Source organism: Hevea brasiliensis, chromosome 5 (assembly GCF_030052815.1).
Source record: "Hevea brasiliensis isolate MT/VB/25A 57/8 chromosome 5, ASM3005281v1, whole genome shotgun sequence".
In the NCBI taxonomy this organism is placed as follows: Eukaryota; Viridiplantae; Streptophyta; class Magnoliopsida; order Malpighiales; family Euphorbiaceae; genus Hevea; species Hevea brasiliensis.
In genome coordinates, this window is record NC_079497.1 from 11945420 (window position 1) to 11965464 (window position 20045).

At 35.7% G+C, this 20045-nt stretch overlaps 2 protein-coding genes across 2 annotated transcripts; one reads left to right on the forward strand and one right to left on the reverse strand.

Annotated features, from left to right (window-relative positions):
* Positions 1-1046: 1046 nt before the first annotated feature.
* Positions 1047-8825, forward strand: LOC110652270 (uncharacterized protein At5g01610). Its single transcript, XM_021807833.2, has 3 exons — positions 1047-1349; positions 2397-2451; positions 8176-8825. The coding sequence occupies exons 1-3, from the start codon at positions 1263-1265 to the stop codon at positions 8544-8546; spliced, it is 513 nt and encodes a 170-aa protein (XP_021663525.2). The 5' UTR covers positions 1047-1262; the 3' UTR covers positions 8547-8825.
* A 213-nt stretch (positions 8826-9038) lies between these two features.
* On the reverse strand, positions 9039-10717 carry LOC110652269 (uncharacterized). Its single transcript, XM_021807832.2, has 2 exons — positions 9555-10717; positions 9039-9461 (listed from the first exon to the last, which is right to left on the reverse strand). Exons 1-2 carry the CDS (start codon positions 10311-10313, stop codon positions 9267-9269), a joined length of 954 nt encoding a protein of 317 aa, XP_021663524.2. The 5' UTR covers positions 10314-10717; the 3' UTR covers positions 9039-9266.
* Between the last annotated feature and the right edge of the window lie 9328 nt (positions 10718-20045).

Consider the following 20045-nt stretch of genomic DNA (forward strand, 5'->3'; position numbering starts at 1 on the left):
GTAATTTTTTTTAAATACAAGAATTAAATATTAATTTTTTTAAATAAATAGATTAAATTATAATTTAATTAATATGAATAATAGAAATTAAAAGTCGGGTAATCTATGATAATCTAGGATTGGTCATTGGGATAGTTGAGGATTTCAATTTAACCATTTTCTATAGGATCATCCAATGAAATGTGTAATGTCATTATCATTACAATAGCTGTAAACAGAATGGCTTGAAATGTGAATGGCATTAGAGAGTGGTTGGGTGAAAGTGAAATGTGCTTCTTTCTTCTTAGTAAAGACAAAAGTGAAAGTCTAACATATGCTTTTTCTAGATTATTTACGTTGACATATATATATATATATATATATATATATATATATATATATATATATCAACATAATTTTTTTTTTCATGGATTAATAATTTTAGTTAAAAAAGTTATAGGTTGTTGAAGGATTGATTTGTTCAAATTAGATCGTAAGAATTATAGACAGAGAGAAAAATTGATTTATTTTTTTTTGCTTGATAAGTGTTGAGTTAATAGAGAAAAAAAAAAATATATATATATATATATTTTTTAATTTATAAGTATCATGTCGGTAAAAAGAACCTAAAAATTCGTTACTAAAGGTTAAAGAAGTTTTATATTACTTAAATTAAAAATAAAAAAAATTTATTTTTACTTAAATTAAAGATCAGAGATTTTATGTCATAAATTGATATTTAGGTACCTCATTATTATACACTCCTAAATTAAAGTGCTAATTATGTAATTTATCCTCAACTATATTAAAGAGTGCCTACTCTAATTTCGCTATTGTCTTGTCAAGAAAATAAAATAATTACAAAATATTATGAAAATTAAATGCTAGTTACATGTTAAACTCATATAGGTTTAATTAATGAAAAGTTTTAATTTAAGGGCGTAATGGAATTAAAATTAACATTTAAGGACCCAATTGGAAAAAATAAAGGCTTAATGGAGCTGGGCTAAAATTTTAAGGATGAATCAGAACTTATTCTAAATATTTTTACTAAAATGATTTAAAATATAATTTCTCCTACTGAATGGATGCGGGAGAGCAGAGCGAGGACCCGTCCCCCTCTTCGGAAAGAGAAATTTCCCTAGAGAGACAGAGGGGGAGACGTTGAGTAAATTCTTTGCTTGGAGAAAATAAAAAAATGAAAGGAGAGAAATTATAGCTTTAAACCTGTAATTCAATCGAGGGTTTGAGAGAGAGCTCCGCAAGCGCGCGCGCACACGCACATGGATCAGATACTGAACAAGGTTGGATCTTATTGGTTGGGCCAGAGGGCCAACAAGGAGCTCAATTCCGTCGGCGATGATGTTAACGTACGTTTCCTTTCCCTTCTCTCCTATTTGAATCCTTTTCTCTATTATCAACTTGTTCATTTGGTTTATCACTTTGATCTACTCATAATCTCCTTCGTTTCCTTTTCTGTGCATAATTGTTTATTATATTAGGGATTTTTCTTTTTCACCAACGTAAATGCTAAGATTTTTCGTCATCCATTGATAATTGCTATATTTAGTATGGGAGTTACCATAATTTTGAAAAATTTATAATTTATGGCTCTGCTGAATAGATTCTAATATATCTTACTGGCATGGACAAATTGGGGTTTGTTTGGAAACATAGTGAAATGGGTTTATTTTCTATTAAACTAGTCTAAATGAGCTTCTAATGCAAATTGAAACTGTTTTGATTTCATGGAACCATTCATTTTTTTTTTTTTTTTAATAAACAGAACCACTCCTAGTTGCTAATTGGTGCTTAGGAATATGATAATACCTAAAATAGTTGGAGTTGTGGTAATGTTGGAGATTGGTGATAAATAATTTCTCTGAATACTTCAAATTAGTGTTGAAAAAATTATTAGTGTGAGACTTTTTAATGTGTAAAATAGCTGAGCAGAAATATAAATTTACACGTAAGCCAATATACAAATATAAATTTAGACATAAACAAATAGTGGGAACCACTCTTGACCTAGTTCACTGTCCTAACCTACTTAACTTTCCTCCACTATAATTTTTTGATGATTAATAGTGGGATCGTATTTCTGTATTGAGAAATTGAAAGACTGGAATTTGACTAGAAATTATGATCAGTCGTTGGAAAATGATATGATTTGTTAAGTTGATCTTGCGTGTTTTGGAATTATTTACAATGTTATGAAAAATCAAATGGAGTATGTTATCTTTTCATTTTGAAGTTTAAGACATTTGGTAAATCCACCTTTTATTCTGGATAATGTTAGTTGCTCACGCACATAAACATGTTGCCTTTTGTGTATTTGCTCATCCTTGTGTGCTCTGTTTTTGTTGCATCAGTTATTAATGCAATTTTCATGATGACATTTTTTCCGTGTTAAACAGTCATTGTCAAGCAGTATTGGAGGAGGAACCAAATGGTTAGTCAACAAAATAAAAGGTTGATTAATTTTTTTTGTTTTTCTTTCTTCTTCTTGCACTTGCTCTTTTTTTCCTCTCCTGACATTGCATTTTTCTACTTTTGTCTATTATGTTATGTTCCAGTGCTAAACTACATTTTCCCCCTTTGCATCCTATTGCCATGTACAATTCTGAAGCTTGATGCTTTGATTCTCCCAAGTGTTTTTAATAACTTTGATGTCAACTATAGTAGTGTGTTGTACCCTAGTATCCTATTGTTGTCCCAAAGAAAATAACCAAAAGGAGGATGAATTGGACACTTTAGGCAAATTTTCAGTCATTGCCCAAGGTTTAGTGAAAAATTGTGGCTAGACACTTTTAAGTATGTGTATAACTCTATTTTCAAAGTGTAATCTAAGTGATCAAACTAGTTATGTACAAATAGTAGCTCAATCACAGTATAATAACTTAATATCAAGTATTTCTTTTCACATATAGTTCAAAATATACAGGTCTGATTGTTTAAGTTCAATATTAACTTAATGAAGCAAATAACACATTCAAGATATAACAAAGTAATAAAGTGCTGAAATTTAAAGAGTTAAGGGAAGAAAATCATTAAACACAATATTTATAGTGATTCAACTTTCTTAGCTTACATCCACTATTCCCAAAGTCTCACTTTGAGAGTCACTCCACTATTTGGTATTTTCCAACAAGTAAGATTCAAATCCTCTACAATCTCAGCAATCTTCCTAGGTGCTTGAAATCTTTACAATGTCTTTACTTCTCGCAAATGACCCACAAGCTTCACTGGGTACTTGAAAACCTTTCACAAGTGTGCCCTCACACTTACACAACCTTAAATAGGTTTTGTTGTAGATTAAATTACTCTCAATAACTCTTAAATATAGGAATAAATTCTAAAAGATTGAGAGAGAAGATCTATCACTCAAACTCAAGAGTATTGAATGAAAGTTTTGTAAAATTAGCACAATAAATTCTCAATAGATAAGAGCACTTTCATTAGGTAAAATTATAATAAGTGAGGCCTTTTATAGGTGTTTTTCATGGTAAAAAATGTCTGCTTTAGAGTGTGTCTAACGACTCTTTAAATTTTAAAAAACTAGCCGTTAGTTTATTGAAAGTCGTGCCAGGTCAGAACATAAAAATAGTTAACTAAAATTTTTGCAGGTTAATTAGTTTCATACTCAACTCAACTCAACTAAGCCTTTATCCAAAAAATTTAGGGTCGGCTATATGGATTCGCTTTCTCCACTCTAAACGATTTTGGGTTAAATCCTCAGAAATGTATAATGCTTCTAGTTTATGTTGTACTACTCTCCTCCAAGTCAATTTAGGTATACCTCTTTTTTTCTTTCTATTCTCTAACCTAATGTGCACTACTTGTCTAACTGGAGCCTCCGTATGTTTACGCTTCACATGATTAAACCACCTCAATCTCCCTTCTCTCAACTTATCTTCAATTGGCACTACTCCTACCTTTTCTCTAATACTCACATTATGAACTTTATCTAGTCTAGTATGGCCACTCATTCACCTTAACATTCTCATCTTTGCAACTCTTATCTTGGACGCATACGATTCTTTCAGTGCTCAACACTCACTAACATATAACATAGCCGGTCGTATGGCTGTACGGTAAAATTTTTTCTTTCAACTTATTGGGAATCTTACGATCACATAAAACTCCCGTGGCACGTCTCCACTTCAACCATCCGGCTTTAATCCTATGACTAACATTCTCCTCACATCCCCCATCTACTTGAAGGACTGAGCCTAGATATTTAAAGTTATTACTTTGGGACAGTACCACTCCATTCAAACTAACTCCTTCCCTATCACCAGTTTGGCCTTCACTGAACTTGCAATGCATGTATTCTGTCTTCGTTCTACTTAACTTAAAACCCTTTGACTCTAGAGTACTTCTCCAAAGCTCTAGCTTTCTATTGACTCCTTCTCGTGTCTCATCTATCAGAATAATATCATCCGCAAACATCATGCACCAAAGAATACTCTCTTGTATATGTTTCGTCAATTCATCTAAAACTAATTTAAAAAGGTAAGGGCTTATGGCTAATTCTTGGTGTAATCCAATTGAGATCGAAAAATCTCGTGTCCCCTCCCACTGTGCACACAATAGTAGTTGCTCCTTCATACATATCTTTCAACACTTGTATGTACTTAATAGATACCCTCTTTTATTTTAACACATTCCATAAGACATCTCTTGGAACACTATTATAAGCCTTCTCCAAATCAATAAAAACCATGTGTAGATCTTTCTTTACATCTCTATATTTTTTCATCAAGCTTCTAATGAGAAAGATCGCTTCAATAGTTGAACGACCGGGCATGAAACCAAATTGATTGGGAGAGATAGAAGTATCATGACGTAGTCGATGCTCCACAACTCTCTCCCACAACTTCATAGTATGACTCATGAGTTTAATTCCCTTATAGTTTGAGCAACTCTGTATGTCTTTCTTATTTTTAAAAATAGGTACTAAAATACTCCTCCTCCATTCATCAGGTATTTTCTTTGAGTTTAGAATCTTATTAAATAATTTAGTTAACCATGTCACTCCCATATCTCCCAAACACTTCCACACTTCAATTGGTATTTCATCGGGTCCACAGGCTTTACCCACTTTCATTCTCTTAAGTGCTTCCTTTACTTCTAAAGATCTAATCATTCTAGTATAATTCAAATTCTTTTCTATTGTTCTATAGTTTATATTCACGCTATTACCATTTTGACTATTATTAAAGATATCATTAAAATAATTTCTCCATCTTTCTTTAATGTCCTCATCTTTCACCAACACTTTTCCTTCTTTATCCTTAATGCACCTAACTTGATTAAGATCTTGACATTTCCGTTCTCTTCTCCTTGCTAATCTATAAATATCTTTCTCCCATTCTTTAGTTCCAAGTTTCTCATATAACTTTTCAAAGGCCTGTACTCTTGCTTGACTAGCTGCATTTTTTGCCTCTTTCTTTGCTATCTTGTACTGTTCATATGCCTCATTATTATCGCATTTAGGTAATTTCTTATACCATTCTCTTTTTCTCTTCACTGCCTTTTGTACTTCCTCATTCCACCACCATCTCTCTTTTAAGGGTGGTCCATATCCTTTAGACTCTCCAAGTACTTTTCTAGCTACTTCTCTAATCTTTGATGCCATCTGTATCCACATATCATTGGCCTCCATACCCAGCTTCCATACTTCAGACTCGAGAAGCTCATTTTTGAACTTCACTTGCTTTATTCCTTTGAACTCCCACCACTTTGCTCAAGCTATACTATTTCTTCTGACCTTACTTGAATTGTTCTTAAACTTGACATCCAAGACCACAAACCGATGTTGACTTGTTAAACCGTCTCCTGGAATGACCTTGCAATCTTTGCATAGAGCTCTATTTGTCCTCCTGGTTAAGAGGAAGTCGATTTGGCTTCTATGTTGCCCACTTTTGAAAGTCACTAAATGTGACTCTTTTTATAAAGTAGGTATTTGTTAGTATTAGGTTGTATGCCATAGCAAAATCCATGATGCTTTTTTCCTCCTCATTTTGACTTCCAAAACCAAAACCTCCATGAACATTCTCATAACCTTGTCTATCACTTCCTACATATCCATTCAAATCTCCACCAATGAAAACATTCTCTTCATTCGGAATGCTTTGCATTAAATCACCCATATCTTCCCAAAACTTTTGTTTACTCTCACTGTCTAGTCCTATTTGTGGGGCATAAGCACTAACTATATTTATTGTTTCTCCTTCTAGTACTAGCTTTACTAATATAATTCTATCTTCTACTCTTTTCACAGCTATTACTGCGTCTTTCAATGTCCTGTCTATGATTATGCCGACTCCATTCTTGTTTTTCTCCTTTCCGGTAAACCATAGTTTGTACCCTGAATTACCCATTTCCTTACTTTTCTCTCCTACTCATTTAGTCTCCTGAATGCAAGCAATATTCACCCTTCTCCTTTCCAAGGTATCTACAAGCACCAGTAATTTTCCTGTAAGTGATCCAACATTCCAAGTACCAATCCTGATCCTCCTCCTATCCTGCTCCTTCCTAATTGGTCTCCTTCTATGATATATTCTATTGTTTTCTATGTCTATCTTGTGTTCTGTTCGACTATCTGTTCTACTATCTGTCCTATGAACTAACTTCTTTACCCATACCCGTCCATGATGTGGGAACCCTTGCTCACTTAACACCACACCCGGGCGCTGGCATGGCGTGTCGCTTTTGGAGAACGCCCTACACCCTTGCATATTTCTCACTACACCCGGGCTCCGATGTAGCGCGTCTTTAGTAGAGGACGCCCCAACGTTTATATCATTTGAATCCATATCATAAGGTGTGATGAAATTTTTACGCTGGTTGTCACCTACTACAACCCTCCTCTTTAATCCGGGCTTGGGACCGGCTAAGCGTAAACTACTTAGGCGGAGTCAGGTTAATTAGTTTCATAAGATAGAAAATTTAGTCAACAGAACTAGTTAACTAATTTAGCTATGGTCTAACTTGAATTTTGAAAATTTGAGTTTTTGAAGGAAAAGTGTAAAAATTATTTTGATCATTCAAAAACCTTAATGAATGATGTAAAAACACTTTCTAAATACTTTAATTTAAAAATAAATTTGATTTTAGATCTTAAATAGCATAATCTCTCCAATATTGTACAATAGATTTAAGAATTTAATTTCTATTATATTTCTTTATGGACTTTGATTTATTTTGTGTTATAGAGGATGATAATCTCCTTTTAGATTAGCCATTTCAATAGAATAGTCATTCCATCAATGTCTTTGCACATCATGACCTATAAAATCACTTCAAATACTTTGCATAAAAAGTTAAAATATATTTCATTAAGTTTTGCTATTATCAAAATCAAGCTCATTGAAGCTTATGGGGCCTACACCTACTGATTTGAACAGGATTACCTTTGGGTTTTTTTTGGGAAAGTTCATCCATTTGGGAACTTGTATAGGTTCAAGTTTACTTGGTAAATATTGTACTTAAGATGGCTTTTTTTTTTTGTAATTCTGCAATTTATTCATCTTGTTATGTGCTATGGTCATTTGCTTTCCCTCTTCTTCTTCTTCTTCTTCTTCTTTTTTTTTTTTGGTCAACCCAAGTTGAAAACTCATGGTGTTTGTAGAAAGAACATTTGATGTCCTTTTTTTTTTCTTCTTTGATTTATAGTAAGAAGTAAATATACAATTTGAATTTAGAAGCCAAGTTATAGCTAATAGACAATTCCTAATTACAACTTTCAAATTTCAATGGGTGAAGCAATATTGCAAGCATAATTCATATGTGAAATCGAGTATTTGCTTATTAAAGAGGTGTGGGTATTTGAGTTGCCAACCTCCCTGACCCTAAGGCAGGATGGCAGTTAACTAGGCTAAGCATAGTTGGTTTTGACATTGCGGAAAGAACTATTTGCTGACTGAATGCTGATTAAGTTGAGCTGCCATGTGGCTTTAATCCATCCTTGGTTTGGGAAATGTCAAGTGACCTAGTTGAGTGGAGTGGCACTGGTTGGCACTGGAGTTTCTTGGAATAAGATGTTATTCTTGTCTACAGCCCTATCCATGGAGTTAGCAATTTAATGGGATAACATTTTGTGGTAGCTTTAGCATTAATTCAATGGAATGACACAAAATCATTGAGTGTTAGCTTTAGCATTAATTTAATGGAATAACATTTTGTGCACAGGAAAAATGCAAAAGCCATTGCCGGAACTGCTCAAGGACTATGACTTGGCTGTAGGAATCTTCCCTCGAGATGCTACCAACTATGAGTTTAATGAGGAGACGGGAAAACTTACCGTCTTTATTCCCTCGATCTGTGAAGTGGGCTACAAGGATTCATCTGTCTTGCGTTTTTCCACCACTGTAACTGGGTACTTGGAGAAAGGAAAACTAGCTGATGTTTCAGGGATTAAGACTAAGGTGATGGTTTGGGTTAAAGTGACTTGTATCACTTCTGATGGATCGAAGCTCCATTTCACAGCTGGGATGAAGAAAACCAGGAATAGAGATGCATATGAGGTCCTTAGAGATGGAGTGAGTGTAGACAAGTTCTAAAGTGGTGAAAATGCTTCCTAGGCATGATGATTTTGTGAATAACGACTTTGCCATTGCTACTGAATCCTTTTGCTTGCCCTTCTCATTGGATGAGTACAGTCATTTAAACTGAATTTCTTGTGTTTACCGTAGGTGTGATAAAGTTAATGAATTCCATTGTATTGATATTAGATCACCCATATAAACTGAGTACCAACATGCGAATTATTTTACGTTTTGTTAGACATATTTGGATGGTACAAGCTATTTGAGACCAAACCAAGTGATATTCGGCTTGCATGAGTTACTTTCATACAAAGCATTCTTTTGAGTTTTTCAAGATGTGAGGATAAAATATTGGATTGAATCCTTATCCTCTTATCGTCCAACGTCATAACCGGTTAAAAATTATTCCATAGAACCGGAAACTATAATTATTTTGCGTACAATTTTCTTCCAATAAGATATAATAAAAAAAAATAAGTCATGAAATCGGAAAAGGGTAACAGCAAATTAACCAGGTAAAAAGAAGAGCTAACTTCTCTTCAGTATTATTATTGGACACGAGTCTTCGTGATGTACATGAAAATATATATATTTTTTTTATTCCTCCCTTTTTTTTCATAACCTTACCAATGCGTTTTAAAATGAATTTATGGTAAGATTGGAGCGGATGACACTAACAAATGGGATGCAATTTCAACCAGTCGTAGAATCAGGTGCAATAAATAGGCAAAATCCTCAGTTGCCATGCAGTTGTTGAAAGAAGTTTTTGCAGGCTTCATAGGTGGACCAGCTAATGGCAGCAGCAGGAGCATGGAAGAGCATCCTGGGGATCCATCCCCTCATAAGCCCATGGTAACCATCCTTCTTAACTATGGTTTTAATCACATTCCCAATTGAGCTACTGGAAAATCTATAACACCCACAAACTCCCTGTCTCACCAAAACAAACCCATCACCAATCAGTTATTAACATAATGAGAGCTTTTACTTGTATCCAACAGCTCTGCTGAAATTTAACGTTACCTGGCACTGTAACTGCGTTTTCACCACATCAAGCGGGGTAGTAACAGCAGCAGCCAAGGCCCCAGCAGCTGCACCAGCTGTGGCATGAACCACCAGCCGCTCGTCACTAGCACTCTCCGGGGACACCTCCATCAACGCCCTCTTCGCCGCTTCATAAGTCGTAAAGTAAACGGCCGTAAACGGCGCATTCATAATTACCGTAGTCCTATACGACGCGTAGAACGCCCCTGCTCCCTCCTCCATCAATACTCTCTTGACGCAATCCCCAACTCCCTTGTACGGACTGCTATTCAGCTGCAGCCTCTGCTTCACCATGTCCATCGGCGTGAACACCGCATCGCTCGCCACCGTCGCGAAAACGCCGGAGACGGCGTGCGCCATTGAATTATTCGGGTTCCCACGGGAAAAGAACTGCTTGCAGAGCTCGTACACGGAGAAGTAAACGGCGTGAGCAGGTCCAGCTCCGAGTCCCATGGCGCCGATACCGCGATAGAGTCCAGCTGGGCCCTCGAGTTTCAAGATAGAGCCAAGAGACTGGCGGACTCCAATGAACTGGGGCGGGCAAGACCCGCCAAAAGCTTGCATGCGAGTCTTGAGAGTATCAACGGGAAACATGGCCATGTGTTCGACGGAGCCAGCGATGGAACCGGCAATCATGTATTGCCAGAAACGAAGGCCATCATGGGAGACGGAGATATCTGGAATATCGGGGTGGTGGAAGTCGGCAGCCCGATATTTCGGGGAGGCATCGGTGGCCATCGGTGAGGGAATGAATGAAAGAGGAAAATGTGATGAGGGTTTAAAAGGGGAAGTGGATAATTGAGGCCTGGAAATCGCTTTCGGGCGGAGTGATGGGATTGGGTTGTCGCCATACACCAAAGTTATCTTTTTTTTGATGCTAAGAGAGATTTTAGATTTTGGAGTTGGAATGAGAAAGAGACTGTCAGCTGAAAAAGAAGTAGCAGAAACGAATCATCATCAAGTGGAGAAGATAATGGAAACAGTTTTCATGGTTTTCACTTTTGAAGAAAAAGAGGCAATCCAGAACCAGAAGTAGTTTATGTTAGCATTAAGGTGCTACTACTTAAAGAATTAAAGCTAATCATGCAATGTAATGAGAATGGTTTTCAAAACGAAATAACACCAACCAAGCAATCCTAGTTGTTACCTTTGACCATTATTTATTGAATTAAGATATTGTGAATTTTAATTTATAAATATAAATAATATTGAAAAAATTAATTATACAGAACTTGCATTAAATTGAAGAGCATATCAGTGAATATTTATTAGAATTTAAATATAAAATCTTAAACATAATTCAAATCGTATTAAGCTATGGTCTAAAAATAGTATTTAGGTAATGGAAGGGGCCAGAATAGGGATTTGTGTCCCTATTTTAATTTTAATTTTTTAATATTTTGAAATAATATTTTTGATATGTACATAAATTAAAATTAGAATATAAAAATAAATATTTTTATATGAAATTCCGTTGCCATTATTAGGCGACTGTGGATTTTCCAGGCATAAGAACAAATCATTTATGGAGCCTAAATTAATTAAAAAATTACCAACAATTGGTTGACAGTGATATAAAGTTGATATTCAAATAAATTTTACGTATGAGATTAAGAGTTTAAATTTAGAGTTAGCATTGTTAAAAAAATTTTATCTAAATATTACACTCAACTTGAGCACGAAAAACTGTATATTTAAAATTAAAAAAAAAATGATAAAAAAACAAGAAATCCAAATTGCCAGGGAGACGTGTGTTGTCCACAAGACTCAGCGTATATGTAATTTTGACGCAGTTGGCAGCTAGTGTTGAACACGATCACATTCAAATCAAGAAGAAAGGGGAAGGGTTAAATATCCGGTGGAGAAAGCATAACGCGTGGTATCCACAAGCATCTACTTCTTCTATCTTGAAATTGAAAAAATCAGTATTTTCCAAATTCACACATTAATGACAACGAAGGAAACGTCGGATTTTGAAGAGAAGAGTCCCGTCCTCTTCAATCTCTTATGGCCTCTTTGCTAGATTCCTTGCTTCAGTACTCCTCTAACTGCTAGCTACTGCCATATGTGAACTCACCTCACCGCCTTTTTCCTTTCATTATTTGATCAATATCAATATCAATCATAATCTTATTTGTATTTAGATCAAGCAATTCAACTTAATATAGCTCAAGCAAAATAATCCTCTAAATATTATAAAATATCAACCACAATTTCTTAGTTTACTTTTTTTTTTTTAATGAATGATGCTTGATATTATTAATAGTGTACCTTAGAGCATATCATGTATTATATCTTGTAAATATTTATTCTCATTAGTGGCATATATATATTTTTCTCTTATTTTTAAATGGTTTAAATTTAATTGAAAATGTCCTTTAACATCTTGTTAGATGTTTCATTCTTAAGTTGTTAAGAATATGAGTGACGGAACATTCTAGTATAAGTATTATAAATTTTAATTCACAATTTATGATATTTCATTGTACATGATTTATCCAAAATGATTGTCACATTTGTTTGTTTCCATATATTAGTATGAGATATTAATGGAATGGAATTGTGAGTCTCATTCTATATAATAAACATAGCGGGTGCTTATGAGATAAGTAGGCCGAACCAGTGATATACATATGACTTGTACATAGAGCTTACTCTTGCCAGTACAAAGTCATATTGATCATATTAGTGCATATAATATCTTGACCTGAGATAATACAGTTATCTTATATATAGGTGGCTTGAGTTTGATAATTCTTTCATGTTTATACTATGTATAAGTATATGGACATGTGTTGGCTCTGACTAGTTATATATGGAGGTAGGTATTAGTCAAGACGAGATTCGTTACCCTAAGTAAATAGGGATAAAATCTTATGTCCATTTAAATTATTCGTGATGATTTAAGTTTTTTGTCAGGACAGATAGACTTGATCAGAAAAGGAAAGTCTCACTAATTAAGAATTAGAATTAAAATGAGGATATATGACTCTAAGTATAAGAGTTTGACATAAACCATGACTTTAGCTAAAATCGAGATTTTGTAACAGAGAAATTTTAGTGCATGGCATGTACGATCAAGGTTCATGAATTAGGGAATAATTTATAACTAATTAGGTAGTCATGGTACATTATGCTAGATGTCAACTATGATTTATGAAAACTCAATTAAAAAGAGAATTTCATTTTGAGTTTGAAATAGTTTCAATAGTATTAAAGAGTTAATATTATTCTCATTATCAATTAATAATGAATCTAGTAAGTCATATACATTAGAGTAATATAATCAAAGCAAAATTAATTGGATTAATTGATTAAATGGTTTAATTAATAATTGAATTAATATATTTAGTTTGTAATTAGATTGTAAAGTTTCTAGCATGACTTGAAACTAAATTTATTTTTGAAAGTATTCAAGTTAATATTTAAAATGTTTAAATATAAACTTGATTAATCAAGTATAAGGAAGGAAATTAATTTGATTAATTTAGAAATTTGACTTGGTCAAAATTTGACAAGTTTGACTTGATCAAATTTTGACTATTTTGACTTGTTAAAAAATGGAGAGAAAATAGATTAATTAATTTTATGAACATAAATTAATTCAAATTTAATTTCTTTATTAAAATTAGGCTTGACAAGTAGACTAATCATATCTTAAAAACTCATTTGATTATTGAATCAAATGTTGACGCTTGTCAAATTAATTTTAATTAAAGAAATTGGATGGATAAATATGAGAAGAAAAAGGAAAGAAAATATATCATATTCTTCTCTCCATAGTCAAGAATTCCTTTCTTCTTTTTTTTACTTGATTCAAGAAGATTAAATATTAATACTCTTGAATTAAAGCTTGAGAAAGAGTTTCTCGCTACTTCTATTGAGTTAAACCTAGAAGAAACAAAATCCTTAGTTGTTTTCAAGTTTGGCCGAACCATAAGGAAGCACAAAGAGAAGTTTTGAGTCTTCAAGAGAGTTTTGATCAATTTGCTTCTGTGGACAAGTTAGAGGGTCAACACTTTGTGGTCTACACTCCTCTGATTGGTTGTTGAATTTGATTCTGCATCTACGAGTTAATTTTTTCCCAAACCCTAACTTGTTAAATTTAGGATTTTTGCTTTCTAATGGCAATTAGGCATGTTAGCAATTGAAATATAATTTGTTATGATCAAATTATGTGTTTTTCAATAGTTTAATTGGTTTATATAATGCATGAAACTCTAGATATTGAAAAATTTTAAATTACTAAACCTTGCACCCTAAGGTGTATTAAGATGTATTTTTCTTTAAGATACAGCTCGCTCTAAAATTTAATTAAGGGTCGGACCTTGAGCATAGCAATCCAAATCCTGGCCCAGCCGATCTTTGACAAAGAACAACTGAGCTAGGCATATCAAGCTCAAGCTTGGCATTACCATACCGGTCAGATCTAAACTTGGCATAACATGTACTCAATGACAATTCAGTTGAATATGAAAAGCATAATTCCTGGCGTGAATCACAGCTGTATTTGCGAGGACTGTGAGATGCTCCGAATTTGCCATTAAAATCTCTAAAATAGCGCTAATAATTACAAATAATAAAAAAAGGCAAAACGTAGTCATTAAAATATATTTTTACAATCACCATTACTATCTCCATTGTATAGCATTTTTACTATCAGTCTCTAACTTGAGCATAGAGTGATTCCCATTAAACTGCTAACTCACTAACTACTAGAAAAGGAACATGAGAATCTATTATAGAATCAATGCTAATAATTTAAAATCACTTTTTTTGTGATATGCATAATTTTAAATTTCTTTTGCAATTATATATATATATATATATATATATATGACTTTATTAATTTATATTTTGAATCCAAATTAAGTTGTTCATATATTTTTCTATCAATCAATTATTAAAGATGTCACGACCCAACCAATGGGCCGGACCGACATTAGGACCTGGGCCAGCTTAAAGCCTCTGAGGCCCGTAGTAAGCCTAACTATTCCTTAACCCAACTCTAAGGCCCATTTGGGCCCAATTTTAAGAATTCAACTGGACGGAGTCCGGCCATAAAATGGACCTTTCAACGGGGAGTTTTTGACTCACCCGACCTGTAAACACAATATATAGTCAATTGGGGAGCTCAGCTCACCCTCCACATACTCATACAACATAAAAATAAATGGGAGCTCAGCTCCCTCGTCCAATCTATCAACATGTATAAAATAATAGGTTTACAGGTCCAAAATAATAATTTATATTACAGACCCAATTCAAATAAATATTTCTAACACATGCGAAAATTCTAGGAGTTTATAGAATTACACAAACATGAATAGACGACCTGCAAGGGAGAAAAGCAGGTTAACCTTAAAAATATCCTCCTATGGCCTGGAAAAATATCGAACAGGAGTGAGCATTCGACTCAGAGAGTAAAATATCAATTTTAACTATAATCTCTATAACTATCTAAAGCTAATGCATCATGTAGAGTGAAATGCAACATCAGCAATAAATTCACATCATAACAGCAAAAAGAAAATTTGGAGCACTCACACACCCAGTAATATCAATCATAATATATGGGAGCTGATCCCCTATACAGCTCTCTTAAATCCAACTTATGCCAGCGAAGAACTCAGCTTGGACTTTCACTTAATAAACAAATCGGGGTTCCAGTGAAGAACTCAAGCCGTGTCTACCCCGAAGGACCAGGTCCCAGCAAAGATCTCAAGCCGTGTCTACCCGTCCTATCCATAGTCCACACCACATCACACGCACGCCAACGCGCGCACACAACTCCAAATTACCACAACAACATCCATGGCACTTTAACAGTTGTGAATGCAACATAAAACGTGCCTAGAGTTTAACTACATAGCTATATACATATAAGTGATGCATGGGCATGCTTGAACATATAATAATATCTAAATTACAATTAAAATTAATATTTTACTCACAGACTTGACAGCGATCACCGTGGCGGCTGGGCGGAGGAAGAAGGCTGTCCCGGCACACCTGACAATTACATTACAATTATTTAATACAATTGACTCAATAAAAATCAAGAAAAGACCAAATACGTCATAAGTCGTGCCGAAAATCCGATAGAGTCTTCCTTATACCTAGGACCTACCCAACCTGCAAAAGGGCTCAAAACGCACTTCTATATTCACAAATCATACACTCACAACCCAATCACATTACACAGCCCCTCCTGGGTCCATCCAAACAGTCCTCAATCACAATACGTAAATTTACAGTTTAGTCTTTATAATTGATCATTTTTGCAAAAACTGCCCAAATAAACTCTAAAAATTCTAAAACCTTGCCCCGCGGTCCTTAGCAATATTACTAGGCTATTGCAAAAAGAATCATAATTTTCTGAGCTACCACGAATATTTTATGGATTTTTAATCCTACTTAAGCACTAGAAAATTACGAAAAAGCAAGGTTCGGGTTTACCTTTGCTGATTTTGACTCTGGGGACGCGCTCGAGACGTTTAACAATGGTGGGGTAGCCAAAATCTCGATCCAATTCGGAGACCTTTTCGGTAACCGGTTTGTCTGGCCGGAAATTCACAGACTCGGACAACTGTCGAATTTTCGCGAATTGAAGATACCTACACGAAGCCCACAACACGGGGGTTAGTACATAAATTTTACCAAATTTTCTAAGCTCATTAAATGCTCGGAAAAATATTGCGAAGTTCCGTGGGACCCACCGAAAAAAGGTGTCGAAAAATTTCGAAATTTATATTGCCGCGAAGCTTTCGATGAGTGGAGTGCTCTGGTACTCTCAGTTTTCTCGTGGGGTTCACGGTTTGCGAGAAATCAGCTTTCGATGAGTGGAGTGCTCTGGTACTCTCAGTTTTCTCGTGGGGTTCACGGTTTGCGAGAAATCTAGCCCAAAAGTCAAAATGGGCTAAAACTTCCCTGGCAAAAATTGGACAAACCGCTCGATGGATTTCGGTGTTCTTGGTGTCTATGGAAAGCTCTCGACGAGTAGATGGATTTAGACACAAGACCAGGTTCGATTGGTGGCCGGATAGGTCGGATTTCGACCGGGAAGACGAAGGGTCGTGCGCGCGCGTCGCGTCACTTCGTGCAACTTTTGCCGGCGTTCCAGGTGGCGGCCAGCGAGGGGGGGTGGCTGGGGAGGCGCGCTGGTAGGCTGGGGTGGCTGGGGAGGCGACGGCGCGGTAAGGGGAGGAGGGAGGAGAGAGAAAACGGGAGAGAGGGAGGAGGGGTTGGGACACGCGCGGGGAGGAAGAAAAAGGAAGAAGCCGGTTCGATTCGACCAGTCCGATCCGGTCCAATTCGATTCTGTCAGTTTGATTCAGAATACAAAATTTTGAATTTTTACTCTGCCTTGGGATCGAAAACGAGGTCCAAAAATTCCGAAAAAAATTTCAGAAAACTCAGAAAAATTCTTAGACTCCAAATATATTTTTAGTTTTGCCACGTGGTCTTTAAATTAATTTTTAAAAATCATCAAAGTTTTATGTTTTCGAAAAATCAAACCCGATTTCGAAAATCCGAAAAATTTCAAATAATTTTCTAAAATTTAAATAAAATTAAAACATCAATATTTGCCCAAAAATAATAAATTTAAAAATTAGGGGTGTTACATTCTTCCCCCCTTACAGAAAATTTATCCTCGAATTTTACACGAGGCAGAATAAAGTACATGATTACACATTGAACAGATAAGGGTACTTGCTATGCATGTCCCGTTCTGACTCCCAGGTGCACTCTTCCACCGACTGGCTCCTCCACAAAATCTTAACCATAGAGATCTTTTTTGATCTTAGCTGTCTCACTTGGTAGTCCACTATGGCTACAGATTGCTCCTCAAAGGTCAAGTTCTCTTTTAGCTCTATTACATTCGGCTGTAGCACATGAGAAGGATCAGGAATATTTTTCCTGAGCATGGAGATGTGAAACACAGGATGAACGTGAGAAAGGTTGGGTGGTAGCTCCAACCGGTAGGCAACTGCTCCAACTCTATCAGTAACCTCAAAAGGTTCAATATACCGAGGTGCCAACTTGCCCTTCTTTACAAATCTCATGACTCCCTTCATCGGAGAAACCTTCAGGAATACATAGTCGCCTACTACAAACTCCACATCCCTCCGTCTGGGGTCTGCATAACTCTTATGCCTTCTGAAAGCTGTTTTCAATCGTTCCCTGATTAAAGGAACTATCTTTGAAGTGTACCGCACTAGGTCTACATCATGCACCTTCGCTTCTCCCATTTCCGTCCAACACAGAGGAAACCTACACTTTCTTCTATATAGTGCCTCATAGGGTGCCATCCCTATGCTGGAATGGTAACTGTTGTTGTAGGCAAACTCCACCAAAGCTAGTTGATCATCCCATTGACCTCCAAAATCCAAAACACTCATGCGAAGCATGTCTTGATGTTTGGATTGTCCTTCAATTTATCCATTTGTCTGAGGGTGGAAAGCAGTACTAAAGTTCAATTGTGTGCCAAGTGCTTCCTGCAACTTTCTCCAAAATCGAGAAGTGAACTGGGGCCCTCTGTTAGATATTATGGAAGCCGGAACCCCATGCAATTTGATTATTTCTCTAATATAGAGCCGGGCGTACTGTGCAACAGAATATGTGGTCTTGACAGGCAAGAAGTGAGCTGATTTAGTTAGGCGGTCTATAATTACCTATATCGAATCATATCCTCGCGTGGTGTAACAACCAGAAAAAAAAAAAAAGAAAGATGGGACTTTGGCATGTGACAGTGGATTTCCACTGTCACTGCCAACTTTAAAAAAAAAAAAAAAAGGTCAAAATCGGGAGGAGGACCCCCCCCCCCAAAAATTCTCTTCTCTCCTCTCCTCCCCTCTCTTCTTCTTCTTTCCTTCTCTGGTGACCGGCCGGCGACCTCCCAAGCGGCTCCCCACCCGGCCGTTGACCCTCCAGCAATGGCCAGAACCACCAGAAACGGCGGCAAGAGAGGGAGAAGAGAGAGAAAACGCCCGCACAGTGGACAGCGGCTTTCAACACGATTCCGACTTCATCCGATGTCCGATCGAGGCGATTCAGGTGGAGTTGGAAAGCTTGTTCTGAGAGCTTTCTTTTGATACCAATTTTGTAGCAAATGGAGGTCGGATGAGTGAGATATGGAGGAGAGAAGTTTCGGGTTTTTCAAGCTTTTTCGTCAGATCTAGGATGATCCGACTGTTGGATCGACGATCCGAGACCACATATAGACTGAGGAAGAGGGGAGGAACATGATGGTATGATCAGATCCGAAAAATGTCGCGGTGGCCGTGATCGACCGTCTTGTGATGGTTCCGTGATGGCTCCGATGGGCTTTAGAGATGATTCAACTTCCAGAGGCTTCCTCATAAATTTTTGAAATTTTTGAGACACAGATAAACTTCGGGTAAGACTATTTTTATTATTTCTCTGTCTGTGGAGCATAAATACAGTGTTTCTTAAACAGGAAAAATTAGAGAAAAATTCTAAGAAAAATATATGATGAAAGTAAAATTATTTGGAGATATTCTATGGTGTTTGTTGAATTTTTGAGTGATTGTAGAATATTTTTGAGAAATATAGATGGATTTTAGTTAGATTTTTCTTATATAGGCATATAAGATTATTTGAAATTAAGATATTTAAATTTTATATGATTGGTTGAAGCTTGAGGATGGAGGTTTAAATATGTGAATATTAAATTGGGTTGAATTAAGAATATATTAGCTGTTGAAAACTTATGAAATTGAGTAATATTCTTGAATAAAATATTCATGGGTGATTAGAAAATTACAATTTATTTTGCAATAGCCTTATAATATTATTAAGTACCACGGGACAAAATTTTAGAATTTTTAGAGCATGTTTGAGTAGATTTTTACAAAATGTTAATTATAGGGACTAAAACGTAATTTTTAAAGTTTTGAGTATTGCTTGGTTTGGAGGGCCCAGGAGAGGCCATATAATGATGATGAGATATGAGTTGAATTTATAAGTGTTATTTGAGCCTTTTGCAGGTTGGGTAGGTCCCAGGTATAGGGGACACTCTGCCGGATTTCCGGCATAAATTAGGCTGTCTATTGCCTCTTTAGAGTTTTATTCTAACTTAGTACTAATAAATTTATAATTTAATTATTAGGTGATCGAGGTCAGCTATTTTTCTGCATCCAGCAGCCACAATAGTCATCGGTGTACTGTGAGTAAAATATTAATTTTAATTGTAATTTCACTATTATTATATGTTTAAGCATGCCCATGCATCACTTATATGTATAGATCTATGTAGTTAAACTCTAGGCACGATTTATGTTGCATTCATAACTGTTAAAGTGCCATGGATGTTGTTGTGGTAATTTGGAGCAATGTGCGTGCGTTGGCATGCGTGTGATGTGGTGTTGACTATGGATAGGACGGGTAGACACGGCTTGAGATCTTCACTGGGACCCAGTCCTTCGGGGTAGACACGGCTTGAGTTCT

Bases quoted from the DNA above. Each gene is read 5' to 3' on its own strand.
- LOC110652270 (XM_021807833.2), top strand. From the start codon at position 1,263: ATGGATCAGATACTGAACAAGGTTGGATCTTATTGGTTGGGCCAGAGG. The intron at 1,350-2,396 runs GTACGTTTCCTT...CGTGTTAAACAG, and splicing joins CCGTCGGCGATGATGTTAAC to TCATTGTCAAGCAGTATTGG. The intron at 2,452-8,175 runs GTTGATTAATTT...TTTTGTGCACAG, and splicing joins GTTAGTCAACAAAATAAAAG to GAAAAATGCAAAAGCCATTG.
- LOC110652269 (XM_021807832.2), bottom strand. From the start codon at position 10,313: ATGGCCACCGATGCCTCCCCGAAATATCGGGCTGCCGACTTCCACCAC. The intron at 9,462-9,554 runs GTAACGTTAAAT...TTGGTGAGACAG, and splicing joins AAACGCAGTTACAGTGCCAG to GGAGTTTGTGGGTGTTATAG.